Genomic DNA, 19,869 nt, shown 5'->3' with positions numbered 1-19,869 from the left:
AGGTGTTCTAGCCTGTTGGCTAGAACACCTGAAAGCCACACAGAAGGGACACAATTCTTCTCCTCCTCACTCCTCACATTTCATGTCTACCTCCACTATATCTCATGACCCCTTAGCAGCCTCCACTGACAGAGATGATGGTATAGCAAAGGTTGTCACAGGTCCTTGCAACACGCCTGCCAGCAGCACACCACCAGTTGTAGAGTATAGCAGGCAAATTTCTCTGCTGCATCGGAAAAAAATATACTCCCTGCCATCCAAATGCCCAGCATCTAAATTACAGCTTGTCCAAATTGCTAGCTTTACAACTCCTGCCTTTCTGTTTGGGGGATTCTGCCCCCTTCTGTGAATTTGCAGAATGTGCTGTACCACAATGGCAGGTTCCCAATCACTATTTCTTTTTAGGTAAGGCAATTCCAGCTCTGTACCATCACGTGGAAGGCAATGTTTTGGCATCGTTGGGCAAGGCAGTCAGCAGCAAGGTCCACATTACTGCTGACTTGTGGTTCAACAAGCGTGGTACAAGCATGGGACAATATATTTTGTTCACAGCACACTGGGTAACTCTGCCTGCAACTAGAAAGGATGCAGGACAGGGCTCAGTGCTGGAGCTTGTTTTGCTGCCACGTCTCCATACAGCTAGTGGTGATGATATGAGATCTGTCAGCTCCACCCCCTCCTCCTCCTCCTCCATGCTCTCCTCTGCTGAAGTGTCCTATGAACCACCATTACCCCCCTAAGCGTTCAAGGGGCTATTTAACAAGCCAGGCTAAAAGATGCCATGCAGTGCTTCAGCTGCTTTGCCTAGGGGACAGGAGCCACACCGGAGCAGAGATTCTTTCATCTCTGCAGGGGCAGACCCAGAGGTGGTTCACGCCATATCAGTGTTGCCTCAGTGCCCATCAGTCCTGCATATTAATGCCTCATCATCAGTGCCCACCAATGCCACCTCACCAGTGCCCATCAGTGCAGCCTCACCTGTGTCCATCAGTGAAGGAGAAAACATACTTATTTACAAAATTGTAAAAGAAACAAAGAAAACCTTTTTTTTATTTTCAAAATTTTTGGTCTTTTTTTAATTGTTTAGCAAAAAATAAAAACCCCAGTGGTGATCAAATACCACCAAAAGAAAGCTCTATTTGTAGGAAAAAAATGCTAAAAATGTTATATGGGTACAGTCAGTGTTGTATGATGCGACAGCACTGAAAGCTGAAAATTGGCCTGGGCAGGAGGGGCATGAAAGGAAGTGGTTAAGAAAACCTGCTGTCTGGTCTACCTTTTTACCAGGGAAGGTGATCCCTATTGAGATAACCCTCACAGTACATATACCTTTCAAACACACATATACATATACTGTATGTACCTATTTAATTTTATTGCATCTCATCACATGTATTTTTTTAAGGTGTTGCAAAATGTTCAGTAATTTTATTTCTTGATATATTGTGAGAACCCAATTAATTTGTTTGCAGCCACTCATAATATTTTCTACTTATTATTTATCACTTTAGAGGGAATATATAGGTAGCACGGGATTGTATTGTTATTTGCTATGCCTGAGCACAGATTGGATGCTCTAGTCTCCTCTATGGAGCAGGTCCGATCCTATCTGCTAAAAACAGACGGATGGAGATCTCTTCCCCACCTGTCTGGCAGATCGGATGGCAGTAGGGTGTAAATGGATAGGCGATCCGTTTACATCCGCCCATGGTTGCTGGGGAAAAAAAATGCTCCATCTATGCCCAGTTTAGCAAAGCCCTGCACATATTTTACAGAAGTGTCATGTTGGGTGTAAAAATAGTATCCTGCCACAACATACGTATGGGGCAAGGTTAGGCACTTTTATAACACTTATGGAATTATCTTAAAGTGGTGTTCCACCCCAGCCCAGCAAAACACATACTTTAGCTGCTGACTTTTAACATTAGGACACTTACCTGTCCTGGAATCCAGCGATGTCGGCACCCCAGCCCATGTTTCCATTGGCCCTCAGGTGCTGCGACCGCCATTGTCTGTAAGGGAAACCGACAGTGAAGCTTTGTGGTTTTCACAGCTGATTCCCTACTGCGCATGCGCGACGTGCACTGCGCTTTTGGAATGGCCCGGCGGCGGGGGAAGGAGAAGGGGGGCGAACTTCTGAGTGATCTTGCCTCGGTGAGATCTCTTGGAAGTAGGGACAGGTACCTGTCAAAAACAGGTACCTGCTCCCCCCTGAAAGGTGCCAAATGTGGCACAGGAGGGCAGGAGGAGTCAGATAAGTGGAGCTTCCACTTTTGGGTGGAAATCCGCTTTAAAGAACAAAGGAGACAAAAATTCCAAAATTATTTTAGTTGCTCTTCTAGGTTTGAGAGCTCACATATTCCTTTAAAGCCCAGCTCAAGGAATTACACAAAAATGACCCTTGCAATGGGCCCCTTGTAATGATTAAATGCCCCTTTAGTCTAGGGGTAGAGGATTGGTGGGGTCACAATTTGGGTACTTTTTGTGTGTTTCGAAGAGCTGGCCTTTAAAGGCATTACGCTGAACTCCTGATGACAATTTAATTCCTAATATTTTTTTTCCCCATTATAGACCCCCAATTGTTCAATATGTGCTTAGTGTCCTTGACTGTCAAAAATCCTCATCGTCACCAGTCCTATTACGTACTGGTATGACTTCCATAGATTCCAATAGCTTGGTTTTAGTTATACAGGATTATCTAGGAATAGAGCAGCTAAAAGAAAGCTAGATGGATTTATCACATTTATAGAAAAACAGTAAATCAAAAATACACAAGCTAGCTACATTTTTTGTTGTTGTTTTTGTGCAGCCAAAACATAGAATTGAGTTCCAGTTACTGGCAGTTACTTGCATCTGACACATCAAGTTGATTTCTGCAGTTTAATTTCAGGCTTAGTAAGGCAGAGAGAATCCTGGTTTAAAAATGCTTCATGTTTCTAAGCTTTATTCTCATACCCCTATCATTTGGTTCTCTTATCTCCAAGGGGCAAGGGGCATGGGTACTCACATAAGAGCCCCTGGTCTAGATACTGTTTCTGAGTGTAGCTTGGCCATTGGAGGTGAAACGTACTGGCCTAGGATGGATTTCCAGCTAAATTAGTAAAGGAAAAATCACACAATGAAATAAATGCACACGTTAGTTTAAAATCTTATTTATTCTTATAATACAGATTTGGTATAATCGTTCTAGCACCATATAAAACATTTGTTTTATTTATAAAAAATAAACAACCAAAAAAGTTGTATTTTGGTCAGTAATTAGTAGCAACATTGAACAAAAGAAAACAGTGGTCAATGTTCTGTTTATAAGAGTCAGCAGAACCAATCACAGTGCTAGGTTTTAGAATCACGTGACCTACAGACAGTGACTATATAAGACTGGGTCTCACTTAAAGGGAATTTTTATTATATATTTTATTATAATTTTGTCCAAAGGCATCAATAGAAAGTTAGATATCAACCCCAAACATTTAAATTGGTGGTAACAGCAGTGTGAAGTGATCTATCTTAGAAGTTATATTGTAAGGTCGGGTAGTAAACATTTAAGAGTTCTAAATAGTACCATTGTATCCAATAACAACTTTTGCATTCTACCTTAGGAACCTATCTAGACCTTTCTACAGTAAACTACAGTGTTACCACCCATATAATGTTTGACTTGACAAAACATTCTTTGCGTACACAGTTCCCGAGGCCAAAAAACTATTTTTTTTTTTTTTTACTGGGGGTTTTAGGTTTTATTGTCAAAGCTTAACTGAATAAGCTGGGGTTAAAAACTGATTGGTTACTGTGCACAGATGCACCAGATGCACCAGAAACACCAGTTTTAGTAAATCTCCCCAATGCATACTTCAGTGGTCTGCACAAGAATCTGGGAACTTTGAAGATAATGTACTAATTAGAAAGTTGATCATATATTTCTCTACCCTGAAGTATCAAATTTGATATAACAGTTAAAAGAATTGAGTTAACAATTGAGGTTGTTACAGTTTTCTCGAATGTTGATCTGAAAAACTTGATTTAAAAAAAAAAATAACAGTTCAATTGATCATGGTAACTCAACCTGTGTGACAACCAAATGACTGAGGGTTAAAGAAAATGTTACCGATTTTTCAGAAGACATTTAGACATGGTTGAGTAACTTACAAGCTAGGTTTGAGAAACTGGTGGAGGGCCATAAGTTAGAACAATTACAACAAGTAGAAGAACAAATTAGAAGGATTGTCATTCCTTTTTTTAAATAAAAATCTCAGACTTGTATAATCACTGTGATAGGTTTTCTGGAAGAAAAACTACAGCTAAAACATATTTTTTTTTGTCGCCAGAGGCATTTGGTTGTATGCCTTAGCCTATTGCACCTGATATTGAAATCGAAGGGGTCGTTTTAATAGTTGGTCCTTCATACTTTGGAAAAAAGTGAACTTTGAATAGTTTTTACCAAAAAAAAAAAAATCTATGATTTTATGTTTTCAGCTGTTCGAGCTGATTCAACAAGAGCAACAAAAAATATCAAGCAAACTAATGCCGCGTACACGTGGTTTTGCCGTCGGAATAAACTCCGAAGGTTTCTCCGACGACACTCCGACGGAATTCCATTCAAGCGGTCTTGCCTACACATGGTCAAACCAAAGTCCGACCACAGTCAAGAACGTGGTGTCGTACAACACTTACGACGGGACTAGAAAAAAGAAGTTCAATAGCCAGTAGCCAATAGCTTCCGTCTCGTACTTGCTTCAGAGCATGCGTCGTTTTTGGTCCGTCGGAACAGCATACAGACAATCAGTTTTCCCAATAGGAATTGGTTCCATCGGAAATATTTAGAACATGTTCCATTTCTAGGTCCGTCAGAATTTTCAAAATAGAGAGTCAGATGAGGCATACACACAATCGGAATAGACGATGAAAAGCTTCCATCTGACTTTTTCTGTCGGACATTCCGCTCGTGTGTACGCGGCTTAAGTGTTTGCTCACAATGGTACTAATAAAAAAATTCTGAGATTTGGATTTTGGAAAAAAAAGAATAGTGGCAGCTGTTTGTTGCACTTCCCTGAGCAAATGATAACTCTCAAAAAAAATTAAAGCTCTGAAGGGGAAGTCTGTAATTTTTTTTTTTATAATTTAAATATACAGTATATTGGAGAAAAAAATATTTTTGCTATAGTTTTTCAATTCAAAAAGCTAGGGTTCTGTTTTATGTAAGCACCATTAATGGGGACAAAACTTCAGAGCAGTACAGTGGTCATCCATTGTTCTGTCGCACCTCTGTTACATATATTGCATTTGTTCACACCCTGCTTTATAAATTAATTCAGTTAAAGTGACCCGTAACATATACACTGCTGGGGACAGCCATATCATTCTGCTTCATGCTAATTTTATGGCTGCCTCCAGACTGCGGGTAACAAGCACATCATTTTATATGGAAGAAGTCTTGACTTTAAATATATATATATATATTCTACTCCGCTTTTTAAAAATGGTTTAAAAAACTGTTTCTTTTTTCTTTCTATTACTTTTATCAGTAGTGTGTACCATACCGTTTCCACAGGCTGAATACTATCCGTTAACCATCATATTTCAATAGATGAACACAAATAACATGAAACTTAAAAATGTAAAATGGTGATCATTAGGCAGACAAACACGTTATCCTGTCCTCCATTGCTTTTATCATTTGATCTCCTTGGACATTTTTTTGTTCATTTTATTGGTTAATATGAAATTACAAGGTTATAATGTTACATTTTCATTGTCTGTAGAGTCACTCCCTTTAAAACTTGCGAAGACAAGGTTAAAACTGAACTTGTGCCCTGTACCTTTATCTTCACAATACCAATGATAGTTTATTCCAATCTTGGCGTATTACAAACCATGATACTATTAGCTAACCTGAAATTTTGTTTAGAGTTATGAGCACCTTAAGTTCACAAACCAAGTTTTAGGTAATCTTTAAAGGAAATCCCTACCCAATGGCTGGTCATTTCATTCCTTATAAGTTGCCTCTTAAATTGAGAGAAGGTCATTTTCTGACATCAATCTTCATGTTGAGGTTGTCAGAAAGTTTCACCTTATTGTTTTATAGTTGTCTGTCAGGTAGCTGAAGTTGCCCCCAAAAAACAAACATGATGGAAGGGAGAAGCTGTGACATTTACACATGCTGGCAGAAGACAACTTGCCACTTGTTCAAGAGGCAACTCATCTATCAGCAAGAAAGACCTTCGTAATGGTAAAGAAATCCTTCAAAACACATTGAAGAAGGGATGAAGTATGTAGAGATGAAGCTTCTGGACTGTCAATAACTGAAAACATGGCCATGTACTGAAGGCATCTGTGTATTAATGCAATTTTTCCTGGTGCAAAGAAGATTGTTGATGGGCTAGAATATGTTTCTTAAGAATTTTTTTTGATGTTTCTATGGAAATCATCAGGAAACAAGATATAGCAGGAGCTATAATGATGGAAAAGAAGACCATATCTGGCATGTATATAAAAGTCTGACACTTGATACACTTGAAGAACATATGAATGTTAAAAAAGTAAATATTTAAATGTTTTAATCGTTTTGCCTTTACCTTAATACACAGAGCCCATATTATTATAGGGAATTTGGGAAACTATATATACACAATATACAATAAATTTACTTTCTTTTACTTGTTTATCTGGAGTTTCATGTCAGCCTAATCCATTTGGTGCCATCTACAGACCGGGGTTCAAAATAAAATAATACAATGTATATTTGATATTTAAACAGGGCATATCCAGTATCTGAAGAGGAGGAGACAGTGTTCAGTGTATGACTGACAATGGCCTGAAGCAATCAGAAAAAGTTGTGTCGAAAAGTTTCGTGAAAAGGGTGCCAATAAACATCCTGCTTGTTCAATGATGTTCCAGTGCAAAACCATGAATGCATCAGATTTTGGGGACAGAATATCCTGAATACGGAGCAGAAGTGATCCATATGATCTCTTTCAGCAACTGCGCAGTGACTGCTGTGCCGTAGACTTTTTCCCACTTTCAATATGGTAGCATGTCCTCTAACAGCCACGGTCGCCGGGGGCCAAACATATCCCGTTATATTTTTTATTATTTGGTTTTAATGAAACCCTGCAAGGGTGAGAAACACAAATCTAGCACCCCCCGCATTAAAAATAAGAACAAAAATATATAACACAAAATCAAAACTAAAACAAAAGCACATAAGATAAATCTTTGCCAGTGGCGACCAGTGGAAGTGTCTTAGTTAGCTGGCCATGAAACTCAAAGTTCTTCTTTCTTTCGCTGCAAGATGCTTTAGGAGTTTTTTTGCTTTTAATTTTTTTTTTCATAATTTGTTTTTCTAGCCATTAAAGCAGACTGGCCCAAGCTCAAAACCAAACTTCTGGTTGCTGTCTCCGAAGTCACTGACAGCAACGTCCCTGAGGGGTAGATGTTCCACTTTGTAGGTGTTGATCTCGAGTACTGTTCGTTCTACACCTTTACGAAGCTGTGTGAAAGGAAAGGAAAAAAAGTTATAGCCATTGCTAAGTCTAAATGGTTTGCTGATTATTATAATGCCGTTAATGGAATATTGTCATATTTTTTATATCTACTGACTGGTGCAGTGGTACTGAAATGCCTGTCAAATACAGAAAATAGGCAGTAAAATTTATTAGCCAGAACGCACTTTAAAGCTGAACTCCTAGCAAACAGTTAATGCATAGATTAAATATATATATTAGAGTTATTTTATCTGCCTGTGGATTTTTATTCCTCTCTATTCAGTCCTGAGGTTTACACAACTAAGCAGCAGACTGATAATCTCTTCTCTCTGTCACTATGATCCTACCTACTATTAACATGTTCCTTGTTAGCACATGAGCACTGAACTACAACTAACATATAACTTGCGTTCATTGGTTGTGAGAACTATTTGCAGCCACCCTGCCATATGCAGAGGTTCTCCTCTAAGCATAAGGTTGCTGCTGTTCCCAGCTGCTGCCACTGGTTGTCACTGGCACTTGACAATAGACAAGGGAGCTTTTTTGTGGGGTATGAACATTTATGTCCCCCCTGACCAACAACTAGTTGGTTTGTTACCAGCGATGCATTCTGGGGGAGGAAATAAATATTTGGGGATTGGCTTTGTGAGCTCTCTTTCTCCCCAGACTATGGCCAGGGGAGGTATATGCAGTAGTTTGTACTTGCTAGGCCCAAAGCCTGTTTTGGGCCCTAGTACATCCTCAAGCTGCCCAGCCTGGTCGAGGGGGGTACAGCTCCCAAGGTGTAGAGCGAGAGAATTCTGCTGGAAGGGGGTGGAATCATGATGACCCTGGTACTCCCTTGGATGGAGGAGAAGTGTGACGGAGTCTGCAACCCATGTTGTTGGCGGTATCTGAAGTCCTAAGCCTCTCTCCTTGTGAGCTAGAGCAATAAATATTTAGATGAGACTAAATGACTGGCACCCTTTGTTGTTGTAACGCTCTACTGCGGTCATGGCTCCATCCTGGGGTAATGTCAGCCACCCCTGTGCTGTTTTTTTTTCCCCTTCTTCCGGCCAGGAATGGGGAGGTCGCTACATATTCATTACACTTAGACAATAAGCAGTGTTTTTAGTATATTTCACTTCTGATCCTGGCAGTTAGACCTACTGGTTGTAGGTCAAAGGCTTGTCCATCTTGAGGCATGTGGATGTTCTCAGTTTAGTCTAACCCTTTGAGTAAGCTACTGAATATGGGATGCTGTATTACCCTGCCTGTCAACAGCTTCAAGTATTCCTGTTAATTTTCTAAGGTTTGGCAAAGCTATAGTTCAGCAGAAAAGCTCCAGTCTTCCAAATTCTAATGTTACAATTGCCAACATTTTAGTGTATGTGAATATTCAGATGTCCTGATTGGCTATGTAAATGTTATAATGCTTTAACGCATTAGTTCACATTAGTTCACAGGTGTAGAGCGAGAGAATTCTGCTGAAAGGGGGTGGAATCCTGATGACCCTGGTACTCCCTTGGATGGAGGAGAAGTGTGACGGAGTCTGCAACCCATGTTGTTGGCGGTATCTGAAGTCCTAAGCCTCTCTCCTTGTGAGCTAGAGCAATAAATATTTGGATGAGACTAAATGACTGGCACCCTTTGTTGTTGTAACGCTCTACTGCGGTCATGGCTCCATCCTGGGGTAATGTCAGCCACCCCTGTGCTGTTTTTTTTTCCCCTTCTTCCGGCCAGGAATGGGTAGGTCGCTACATATTCATTACACTTAGACAATAAGCAGTGTTTTTAGTATATTTCACTTCTGATCCTGGCAGTTAGACCTACTGGTTGTAGGTCAAAGGCTTGTCCATCTTGAGGCATGTGGATGTTCTCAGTTTAGTCTAACCCTTTGAGTAAGCTACTGAATATGGGATGCTGTATTACCCTGCCTGTCAACAGCTTCAAGTATTCCTGTTAATTTTCTAAGGTTTGGCAAAGCTATAGTTCAGCAGAAAAGCTCCCGTCTTCCAAATTCTAATGTTACAATTGCCAACATTTTAATGTATGTAAATATTCAGATGTCCTGATTGGCTATGTAAATGTTATAATGCTTTAACGCATTAGTTCACATTAAAAACTACCTATGCAGGTAAGTGGTGTCTGTAGATAAAAGAAAACGTGCAGCTCAGACTAAAGTTGGATAATGGCCATCCTATAGGCATAGGCTATTTACATACCTCCTAAAACCAGGCTGAAAAACTATATGGTATCTGCCTATCCTGCCTTGTTGGTAGGATATTGCTAAGGCACTCACAGCTACAACTGCTCAACAGAGGAGAGAGCTCTCAAACCCTTGCATGTGTACAGTTTGCAATCTCCTCTGAGATGCATGCAAGGGTTTTGAAGTAGAGAAAGAGCTCACGCCTGTGATGGTGGGAGTAAGCAGTAATGCCTGGGAGTATCTTAGCAATGTCCTAGCAACAAGGCAGGATGGGGGGTGCCATCTCTGGGAGTTTTTTTGGCCAGCCTTTGGGAGGTACATAAATGGCCTATATGTATAGCAAGAGTATCAGTCAATTTTGATCACAATGTGTTATCTACAGGTGCCCCTTACCTGCATAGGAAGTTTTTTGTTAAAGGCGACCCAACCCTTTAAGGCCAGATTAACACTGAGCCAAATATTAAAACAATCAGGGGTTTTCACTTTATGATAATATCCAGAAATATGGATGGTAAAAAAACTGTAAAAATAACACGCCCTAACGTCTTAATTATAAATATCAATAACCCCAGATACTTACTTGGCACCCATCATATAATGCTCGTAACTGTGGTGTGCGGCTGTGACTGAGCTCCTCCTCATTGTCTGCCCTCAACTTTATCGACCGTTCATGATTTGCCTTCGATATGTCATACCACGCCACAGACTGCTGGCAGTTATAAGTGAAGTTTTGTCGGCCTACTGCACTTAGCAACTTGAGGAATGTCATTTGTACCACATGGATGGCGTTACCATCAGCATCTATGTAATGGAACTGAACAGAAAACAACAAGAAAATATGTGAAATACTGGCCTGTAATATGCAAGATATTTATAATATTATTAAACCCAACAATGATGGCTTAAAAATAAAACTGCAACCCAAAAGAGATTCCTTCACTTGTAACCACTGTTCAGAACCCCAGTTTGTACAGCCCTTTACTGTTTAAACTAGGTTTACTGTCATTGCACATTTTCAGTGCTAGTAGCTGATGACTTCCATAGCTGCAGTGCAATTGTACATTGGTAGAATAAATAAAAACTATAAGGAAAAACCTTTTAACCTCTAGACTTGTATTGGAGCATGCAGAGTGACGGCTTAGTTGTCATGTCTCAGTACAGGTGCTTGGTGATTGACAAATTATGTCGTATGAGGTGGAAAAAGAGTCCTCAGACCTGCAACTGCACAAAGCAGCCCTGATCCTTTATAGGGGCACTCATGTGTGATTGCTTCTAAACCTCGATCCGTGTGTCCATAAGACAGACAGAGCATGGTTCAGCCCTGCCCCCCACTCCATCCTCACTGGCTGTGAGCTCTGAGCCAATGAGTAGGCAGAAAACCAGGAGAGCAACTGCTCTCATGCACATTGCTGGATCGCGATCGGGTTCAGGTAGGTATTGAGGAGGAGGGAGCTGTATATTGAAGGCAAAGAATGCATGAAGGTAAAAAAAACCTTTGGCATTTAGAACTACTTAAAAGTAAACCTGCTACATTGCCCTGCAAAGTTTTTAGCAAAAGCTGCAGTTTAGCAATTTACATACAATATCAATCCAACTAAAAAAAAAAAAAAAAATACCTTCTTTCCTCTTTTAAAGGTGCTGTACCAGTCTCCTGGGGTTTCTTTACTCCAAGCTGCAACTTTCACCTAGAAGAACAAGGCAAAGTGTTCATCAGTAGAACCTACATCAACCAAAAATTCAAATTATGATAAATTAATCTTCATATTGTGTGAATTCTCCTAATATTTACTACATTTTTTATGATCTCCTTTTTTTTTATAGGAGTCTAAAGAAAGGGCCATCATCTTAGTGTATCCTGTTTCATCAAAAACTACATCAAATGATGACATTTGAGCAAAAGCTACTTTAAAGTTTAGACTTCAGTACCACTGAATAAATCTCATCAATGCTAATCTGCAGGCTTCAAGAAAATAATGAATTAAATATTTAAGCATGGCCATGAGAATTTCTCTGAATATCACAATCTAGTTATTTATATGGGTCCCTTCTCCTATTCATGTAGTTGAGGATTACAACCCACATTATAATGATTTGTGGGAAGGGGAATAGCAGAGAGATTTAACATTTCTAATAAAGCTTCGGTTTTTCTTCAAAAAGAATCAGTAGTTTTAATGAATCCTACTTCAACTGCTATGAAGAAAACAAATACAACCATGTACATCTATACTGACCGATTCAAACTTTTTATCTGGGTATAGACATGTCTCTCCACCAGATGTAAAATTACAGAACACTTTGAAGGCATCTCTGTTACATCCCTGATTTGGATCAATCCAGTATTCACCTACGAAAGGAACAGAGTATATACTGTAAATATCTTAAACCATTACTCCTATGAATCCATACAACCTCGCCAGATATGTCTTGCATAGGAATGCACCGAGTCTCACGCACCATCTTTATAATTGGGGTGACACATCTGAAGCTCTTTACAGGTCCTTGCTGGGCTGTCTTTGGTGCCTACAGGCCACCTCATCTGTTCAATTTCTGTTTTAAGTGACCCAAGTGTGGCATAGATTTCCTCCATTCCATCAGCCATGTAGTCTATCTCTCCATCGTCATTTTGCTGACCATCAGAGTGCCGCCGCCTTTTTCTGGTTGGCTCGTATGCTTCATATGGGAGAGGCTGTACAGCTTGTGCTGGGCGACCCTGTTATGAGATCAACAAGGCTTTACTTATTTTATTTCCCTGACATGTGGCTCACACTATGTTGGATGAATAGGACAGTTGCTTCTATGAACAATCAAAGTTCGGCTAAGAGAAGTTTTCTAAATAATTTCAGGGTTTAAGGGTTTCCGCTTGCTTATAAACACATTTCTTCCTAAAGATGTAGCCAAAGAAATAAAATCCACATGACTTACTGGTGGACCAGGAGGTCCTGCTTGTCCGGGATCTCCTCTCATGCCTATTGGTCCCTGGAAAGAGAATAGTGATGATCAGCAGTATTTCCAATGGTTCCAAGTGAGATGGAGTGGATTATATTGATGACTAATGCAACCAGTTTCTTGTAAGGCTGCATTGTTTTTTAGGATTAATACTCAAGTTAAACATCAAACCCTGCACATAATAAAAGGCCTAGCCAGGCCCATATACAAAACCAATATATTCAAGAAAATCAATCAGTTGGAGCATAGAAAATGCTGACACCCAAAAACAATTATGGACAAGCATGTTGGAAAATCTATTTGTCTAGTGAGCAACTGTTTTTTTTTTTTTCCACAGAAAAAAGCAAACCATTTGAACCAGCCCAAGTTTGCCTGATTTAGGGAAAGGATTTATAGAGGACAGAGGATGAACATGTGTCTCGAATCCCAGCATTCTCTTTCAGTGAGATATATGTCTATGCATGGGTAGAGAACCCTTTCTTGCCAGATGTTTATTACAATACACCATTGATGTACACTCTGTATGTCTAAATCACCAACAGTTCTCCAAATCAGATATGCAATGTATTATGGTTATATTAGCATTGCATCCATCTGGAAAAGTAAAAACAAGGCCCAAAAATGATACATTGACAAATATATCTCCTTCCTCTGTGAGTACCTTTGCATTAAGAGATATTATTTATTTCTGAGTTTCACAGTACTTACTGGGCCTCCTTTTGAACCTTTCTGCCCTAGATGTCCCTGCAAAAGAAAATGCATGTTATGAACATTACTACAAAATTATTTTCCCAAGGTTTTCTGAACTTTAGTCAGCTATGCATTACTGTGGCTTCGTTAACAAAGTTTAAATAGCACTAGTGACCACCAGAAAGACATCACGTATGATGAAACATGTTGGGCGGAGCTACACGCTGACACCATCGCGCCCCACTTGACCCTGGAAGTGCGGGTGAAAGAATTTGTGTTTGCCAGCAAACGATTTTATCCATGCTTTACTGCTTTTTATCCATTGTAAGTGGTCATTTGGCTTTATTCAATAAACGGTACTTATACAGTATTACACTGTTGGAGTTCTCTATTTGTATGATCTACCTTCTGGTTCCAGCTGGTTTGGATAACCCACTGTGAGTTTGACCACACCGGAGGACCCATCCTACCTCCAGAGCCTTCCAGAGGCTTCCTGGTCTTCTATACCCTGCAGAGGTTGTTCTGCTTGCCCGTTTGACCATTCTATCAATAGGTGGTCCCTACCATCTGGTAAGCGTTCCTGATCACAGGGTGTGAGGTGTCACAGAAGGCTCTGCATGAATTTATTTGGTTTAGGAATCAATGTCTAATCAGTTTTTGGATTCCTGCATATTTGCCACGAAGATTCATTTCCTACACATTTTCTGAACTGTCTCCCTTTTTTTTTGGTTTGTTCAACAAACCATCTGTTATTTGTTTGATTGTTAGGAATCTGTCACTTGAAGAGTTAATTTGCATGTTTGGTTTACACTGCCACCTTGTGCACACCTTTATTATTGCCTTTTCATTTTCAGTACTTTTTTTTTTTTTTTAACGTTTTGGATAGGGTTAGGAAGATTCCCAACCTCTCTTTGACTGTCAAGGTACCAACAGTTGCAGCACACAGGAAGTGAGGAAAAATCTGCAACAGGATTAGAGACAGCCATAAAACACTGAAACAGTAAAATGTTGATGGTAATTCTAGTCTTCACCAATTCTACTAAAACACATATTTATACCTGCCTGTGTTACTTTTGGAGATTTTGAGAGAGGTCTGAGCTTGACTTTTACATGAAGAATGAAGATTTGAATAAAACTTCAGTTGCCTATATCTCTAGATCTAATGATCATTTTCACATGCCATGCCATAGGTAACCTATGCTTATTTATGTTTTCTCCATATGCTCAGCTTGATCTCCTGGGGTTAAATTAAAAACCGTTCTTTCAAAACCGTGAAATTAAGTTGTTGGTTTGTAAGTTTCAATTTGTAGTGTGGATATTTAATACTATTAAGACGCAGCCCTCACTTTGGATCTATTAAGCATCATTTAACCCTGCAATCCTATTTACATCCCAATGACTACTTAAGAATAGTTCTTGTTTACCCAGAAACTAGATGCTTCAGCATCACATCATAATGAATTAACAAAATAATAGGTGTTTACCGCCAGGCCGTTGGGTCCAGGTGGTCCATTTGGTCCAGATGGGCCAACAGATCCCTTAAATATGAAAGAAGAAGGGGTTATAGTTCACATTCATACAGATGGTCATGTGACTTCATGACCATTACTATGGGTTACTTACAGGGTCTCCTTTGGGTCCTGGCACACCCTGAATTCCAGGGGGTCCTCTGTCTCCTTTCTCTCCCATTTCTCCTGGAGGTCCAATCAAGCCAATAAGACCAGCATGACCCTGCAATGAGAAAGGCATTTAACATTAAATATTACAAACTCTCATAACAAATGAAATGTGCATGTTATAATTTTGGTAGCAAGTCTGGCTGTTTAACTGGAAATTATGATTCTTAAAATATTTGTTGGTCGCAAAACAGACTGATGCCTCAAGTGCCTGAGAATCATATTGGGCAGTGGTGGGCTTTTTTACAGGCATTTGATTAGATGACAAACTATGTACCTGGTAGGTAAGGCAGAAAGTTACTGTCATCTGGCTATCTTTGCAGCTATTACCACTGCATTCTGATCCAACAAACACATCTGTCATAATGCCACGAGCTGAATATCAATCATAAAATGCACATAGTCAATTTGAATAACAAGGAGATAAGAGAGATTAAAATAGAGATCTTACCTTATCTCCCTTAAATCCAGGATCACCTTTAAGACCAGGCAGGCCACTGGGTCCCTTTAAAGAAAAAGTAGTAATTTGTTTTTTTAGTGCATAATATAAGATGTCATTCTGTGTTATAGGTTCTCTGATTTTTTAAACATGTTCCCAAACGTGAACATATCCTTTAACTTAAAATACATTTACTTACTGGCAGGATTTGCTGGGAATTGTTAACCGTACTTATCAGACACAACTGAAACTCGGTCCGGTCACATGCCTGCTTGGTGGTTTAGAGGAGGACTTATATCCCCCTGCTACATACATAGCGATACTGAAGCTCAGGGGCGTAACTAGAAATAGCAGGGCCCCATAGCAAAATGTTGTATGGGGCCCCCCTGCAAACAGCCCCCCCCACCCACAGCTGCCCTAGTGTCAATGCAGCATGACCTGTGCCACATACAGCGTGACCTGTGCCCCATACAGCGTGACCTGTGCCCAATACAGCGTGACCTGTGCCCCATACAGCGTGACCTGTGCCCAATACAGCCTGGTCTGCCTGTGCCCCATACAGCCCCACCTATGCAGAGGAAGAGGCAAGCCACCCGGATCAGCAGAGAGCGGGATTGCCCGCTGTAATAGCTTTCATTTGAATTTCCTGTCTTCCCGGGGCTCATCGTCACATAGCCCCACCTCTTGGCCCGACGCCTTTGATGACGTCACACGTCCCGCATTGGATTGGCCTTCTGTCTATCAAAGGCACCGGGCCAAAAGGTGGAGCTATGTGACGTGAGCCCCGGGAACACTGGAAGTTCTAATAAAAGCTCTTACATCGGGCAATTCAGCTCTCTGCTGATACGGACAGCTCGCCTCTTCCTTTCCTCTCTCTTCCCCTGGCTGGGAGACTGTGCCGGCAGTGCTCTTATCCTCACTGGGCTCCACTCGGCTGAGGGCCCCATAGCGCCCGCATGGGTCGCTATGGTGGTAGTTACGCCCCTGCTGAAGCTGTTGTACTTAACCAGGAAACTGATTGCAAGATATTGGATTTCTCCTCAGGCCCTCACATCCTACCAATGGATCCAGGAGGTTAATAAGATACTCATTAGGGAAAAGAACACATATCAGCACAGAAAGTACCGAGCAAATTCACTAAAATATGGCGAGAGTGGCTGGAGTCCCCTGGGGTTGCTCCCCCACAAATTGTCCTTGACAGGTTATTGGTGGCATACCAAAGAGTAAGGGGTAATGTCACTCTGCGGTCTAGAGGCCTGCAGGGGCCAATAGTAACTCCGAATGTGATGGGAAAGGCATATATTTGGAATATCTGTTCTGTTTGTCCAGGAGGAAGGTGCACACCATTTGTGTTGCTCATTTAGGTTAATTGTTGTTTGTTCTATTCAGTTTTTTTTTTTTGTTTCTTTTTACTTGGCTTTTCCTCTGTTGTTACTGGAGACACATTTGACAGTATAATGCTCAGGTTTGGGGGCATGTGTTATGTACTAAAATTGGTAAAACTTCTTGTATATTCTGTAAATGAGCTGCCTGTAACCCAAATGTCTGTTTGTATGAATATTTTTTCAACAAAATAAAAAAATGTTTTGTGATTAAAATACATTGACATTTGTCCAAGTCTTGTGGCACACATATTCTGCATAGGGTCCCCTATCAATGGAGATAAGTGAGGCCTTCTTGTTCATGTGTTTTGTTTTACATACGAACACACCTTTTTTCTATTGTGCAACCTGAAAGGAGTGTCTTCATCAGGCACTCACAGGCCATTTACATTCTAGGAGTTCTGCTTCCATTTTTTACTGTTGTACTCTGCTGCACCTCACCACTCCATTTGTTTCAGCTGTACTTGTCATCAAAGACATAACTGTCATCTCGTCATGCGACAGCAACAGCACTATTTAATCCAGTCCTATGCCACAGCCAATAAGTAGCCTTGCCATCATTCTGTGGAATGCTTATTTTACAAATATAAAGCAGTGTAAGGTAAGGCTGCCTCCATAATGACCATTTGGCTTCCACGCTCATTCAACATTTCACACAAGAGAATCCCCTTTTTTACTTATTACCACTGCTTGTTTTTCTGATATTTGCCTTTCTTTCTAACAATCCACCCAGAGATGTATTCAGTTCACAGATCGCTGGCATCTGGGTTCTTCTGTACTGCATTAAAAGGTTTACAATTGTTGGACATACCAGCTTACCTGTCTGCTGGATATTATACAATGCTGCGGCGTGTTTGTGCTGAAGTTCCTCACCTGACTTTGTCATCAGTGTTTAAATTGAGGTCTGTACATTCAGCCTGTGCCTAATCAAAAGTTCTGTAATCTTGATACATCTGCAGCTACCCTGCATTTTGGTTTGCCTACTAGTTGGCTGACAACATCTGGGCTTTTCCATGTCTTGCACTCTGGTATGTAAGCAGGGTAAGATTCACACAATTAGTGGTTCTGGTGAAGACTCAGCATGCTGAGGTTGTGCCCCAGTGAGAGCTCCACACCTAAACTGCGACACAGGTAGTCCACCAAATCCTGCAACACTTTCCTTACCACAAGTGAAGAAAGCCATATAGATTGTTAAATTATAAACTTTATCTATTAAACCATCTTCACTCTTCTCTAACACATTCCACCACACACATCTTAACAGGTAAACAGTTGTATTTTCACAATTTTGCTTTCTATTTCTGTACACTTACCAATGGCCCGGGAGGTCCTGTCTGACCAGGTGCTCCGAGTAAACCTGGTTCCCCCTGTAATGACAAACACCTAAGATTGAATACATGCTAACCCTCCCATTGTACTATTATTATTATTATTCAGGATTTATATAGTGTCAACAGTTTGCAGCACTTTACATTATAAAGGGAGACAGTACAGTTAAAATACTATTCAATACAAAAGGGTTAGGAGGACCCTGCTCCTGAGAGCTTACGATCTAATAGGGAGGGGCAAATGGTATAAAAGGTAATAACTGCGAGGGATGCGCTGATGGAAGAAATAAAAGTTCAGTTTTTATGTGAAGGTGGAATAGGCTTCTCTGAAAAGATGAGTTTTCAGGGATCCCCTAAAAGTTGACAGAGTAGGAGATAGTCCGACAGGTTGGGGTAGAAAGTTCCAGAGGATGGTAGAGGTTCTGGGGAAGTCCTGGAGATGAGCATAGGAAGATAAGTTAAGGGAGCTAGAAAGCAAAAGAAGCAGAGGAGCAGAGATGATGGTTTGGGAGATATATTGAGACAAGATTGGTGATGTAGCTTGGGGTAGAATTGTAAATGGCTTTGTATGTTGTTGTTAATATTTTTAATTTTATTTGTTGGGCAATTGGAAGTCAGTGGAGGGGTAGCAGACACTGAGCAGTTGGTAAGGTGGATGAGACTGACAGTAGCATTCACGATAGACTGAAGGGGATAACCTGTGTAGAAGTAAGTCCATGAGAAGGGAGATGCAATAGTCAGGGCGAGAGATAACAAGGAAATTTATGAGTTGCTTGGTAGTTTCATTGGTTAAAAAAGGGGCATATTTTGGAGATGATTTTGGAGGTGACTGATTTAGGTCCTGAAAGGACAGGTCAGAGTCCAGGATTACACCTAGCACCCTGAGATGAGGGGAGGAACTGATAGTAGTATTTTTGATCTTGTTGGAAGGTCGGAGAGGAGGGCATGGGTTGGGGGGAATACAAGCTCAGTTTTAGAAAGAATGAGTTTGAGGAAGGGGTGTGACATCCATACTGATATGTCAGGTAAAAAGTTAGTAATACAGGAGGAGACTGAAGAGGCGAGGAGTAGAGAGATAGATTTGGGTGTCATCAGAGTGTTGGAAGCTATGGGAGTTTATCAGGTGACCAAGGAAGGACTTGTAGACAGAGAAGGGAAGGGGACCGAGGGCAAAAACTTGGTGGACCCCTACAGAAAGAGGAAGTGGGGAGGAGGAGACAGAGTTGTAGGTAACACTGAAGGAAAGCTGTGATAAGTAGGAGGAGAATCAGGAAATAACAGAGTCTTGTAGGCCAAGGGAGTAAGGAGGAGTGGATACGAGATGAATGTTGGGTAACAGTCTGTGATTTTGTGCCAATCTCCCACATATTCAACAGTGTTGGTATGGTCTCCCCCTGCCTTCCCATTCTCCTAAACAGTTACTCTCAAACAGTTTCATCCAGAAGGCAACCTGTAAATGAACCTTGGGCCCTGTGGATGCCCAGGGTGCCCAGACACAACCTTCATGCTTTTGCAGTTAACCTGGGAAATGGTGGATTCACTTGTCTGTAGTTGGTGTCTGTTTGGGCCATACCAGTACAGGCAATGAATGAATTAATGAATGCACATCTATCCATTCTCTTATGTATATTGACAGTTTTAAAGCTACCTAGTTTTTATATTACTGCTCTAGAACAATCAGCTTCCTGAAATCCCATGGATACAGGACCTAACTAGACTGCTAAATCCTAACATTTCAC

General features: G+C 40.7%; 1 protein-coding gene across 2 annotated transcripts in view; it reads right to left on the bottom strand.

Annotated features, from left to right (window-relative positions):
• Nucleotides 1–3,136: 3,136 nt before the first annotated feature.
• Nucleotides 3,137–19,869, bottom strand: part of COL5A3 (collagen type V alpha 3 chain) — a 299,466-nt gene continuing 282,733 nt past the window's right edge. For both annotated transcript variants that reach the window (XM_073622539.1, XM_073622540.1), the window contains 11 exons: nt 18,116–18,169; nt 15,433–15,486; nt 14,929–15,036; nt 14,790–14,843; nt 13,324–13,359; nt 12,592–12,645; nt 12,124–12,379; nt 11,901–12,013; nt 11,286–11,354; nt 10,250–10,483; nt 3,137–7,486 (listed from right to left, as the gene is read on the bottom strand). In XM_073622539.1, coding sequence (XP_073478640.1) covers nt 7,340–7,486; nt 10,250–10,483; nt 11,286–11,354; nt 11,901–12,013; nt 12,124–12,379; nt 12,592–12,645; nt 13,324–13,359; nt 14,790–14,843; nt 14,929–15,036; nt 15,433–15,486; nt 18,116–18,169 — 1,179 coding nt within the window. In that variant the 3' untranslated portion in view covers nt 3,137–7,339. The remainder of the gene's footprint in view (nt 7,487–10,249; nt 10,484–11,285; nt 11,355–11,900; nt 12,014–12,123; nt 12,380–12,591; nt 12,646–13,323; nt 13,360–14,789; nt 14,844–14,928; nt 15,037–15,432; nt 15,487–18,115; nt 18,170–19,869) is intronic.

The sequence above is a fragment of the Aquarana catesbeiana genome, linkage group LG03 (assembly GCF_042186555.1).
Source record: "Aquarana catesbeiana isolate 2022-GZ linkage group LG03, ASM4218655v1, whole genome shotgun sequence".
NCBI lineage: Eukaryota > Metazoa > Chordata > Amphibia > Anura > Ranidae > Aquarana > Aquarana catesbeiana.
The sequence above is the reverse complement of the archived record's forward strand: the minus strand, read 5'-3'. Positions and strand labels throughout refer to the sequence as shown.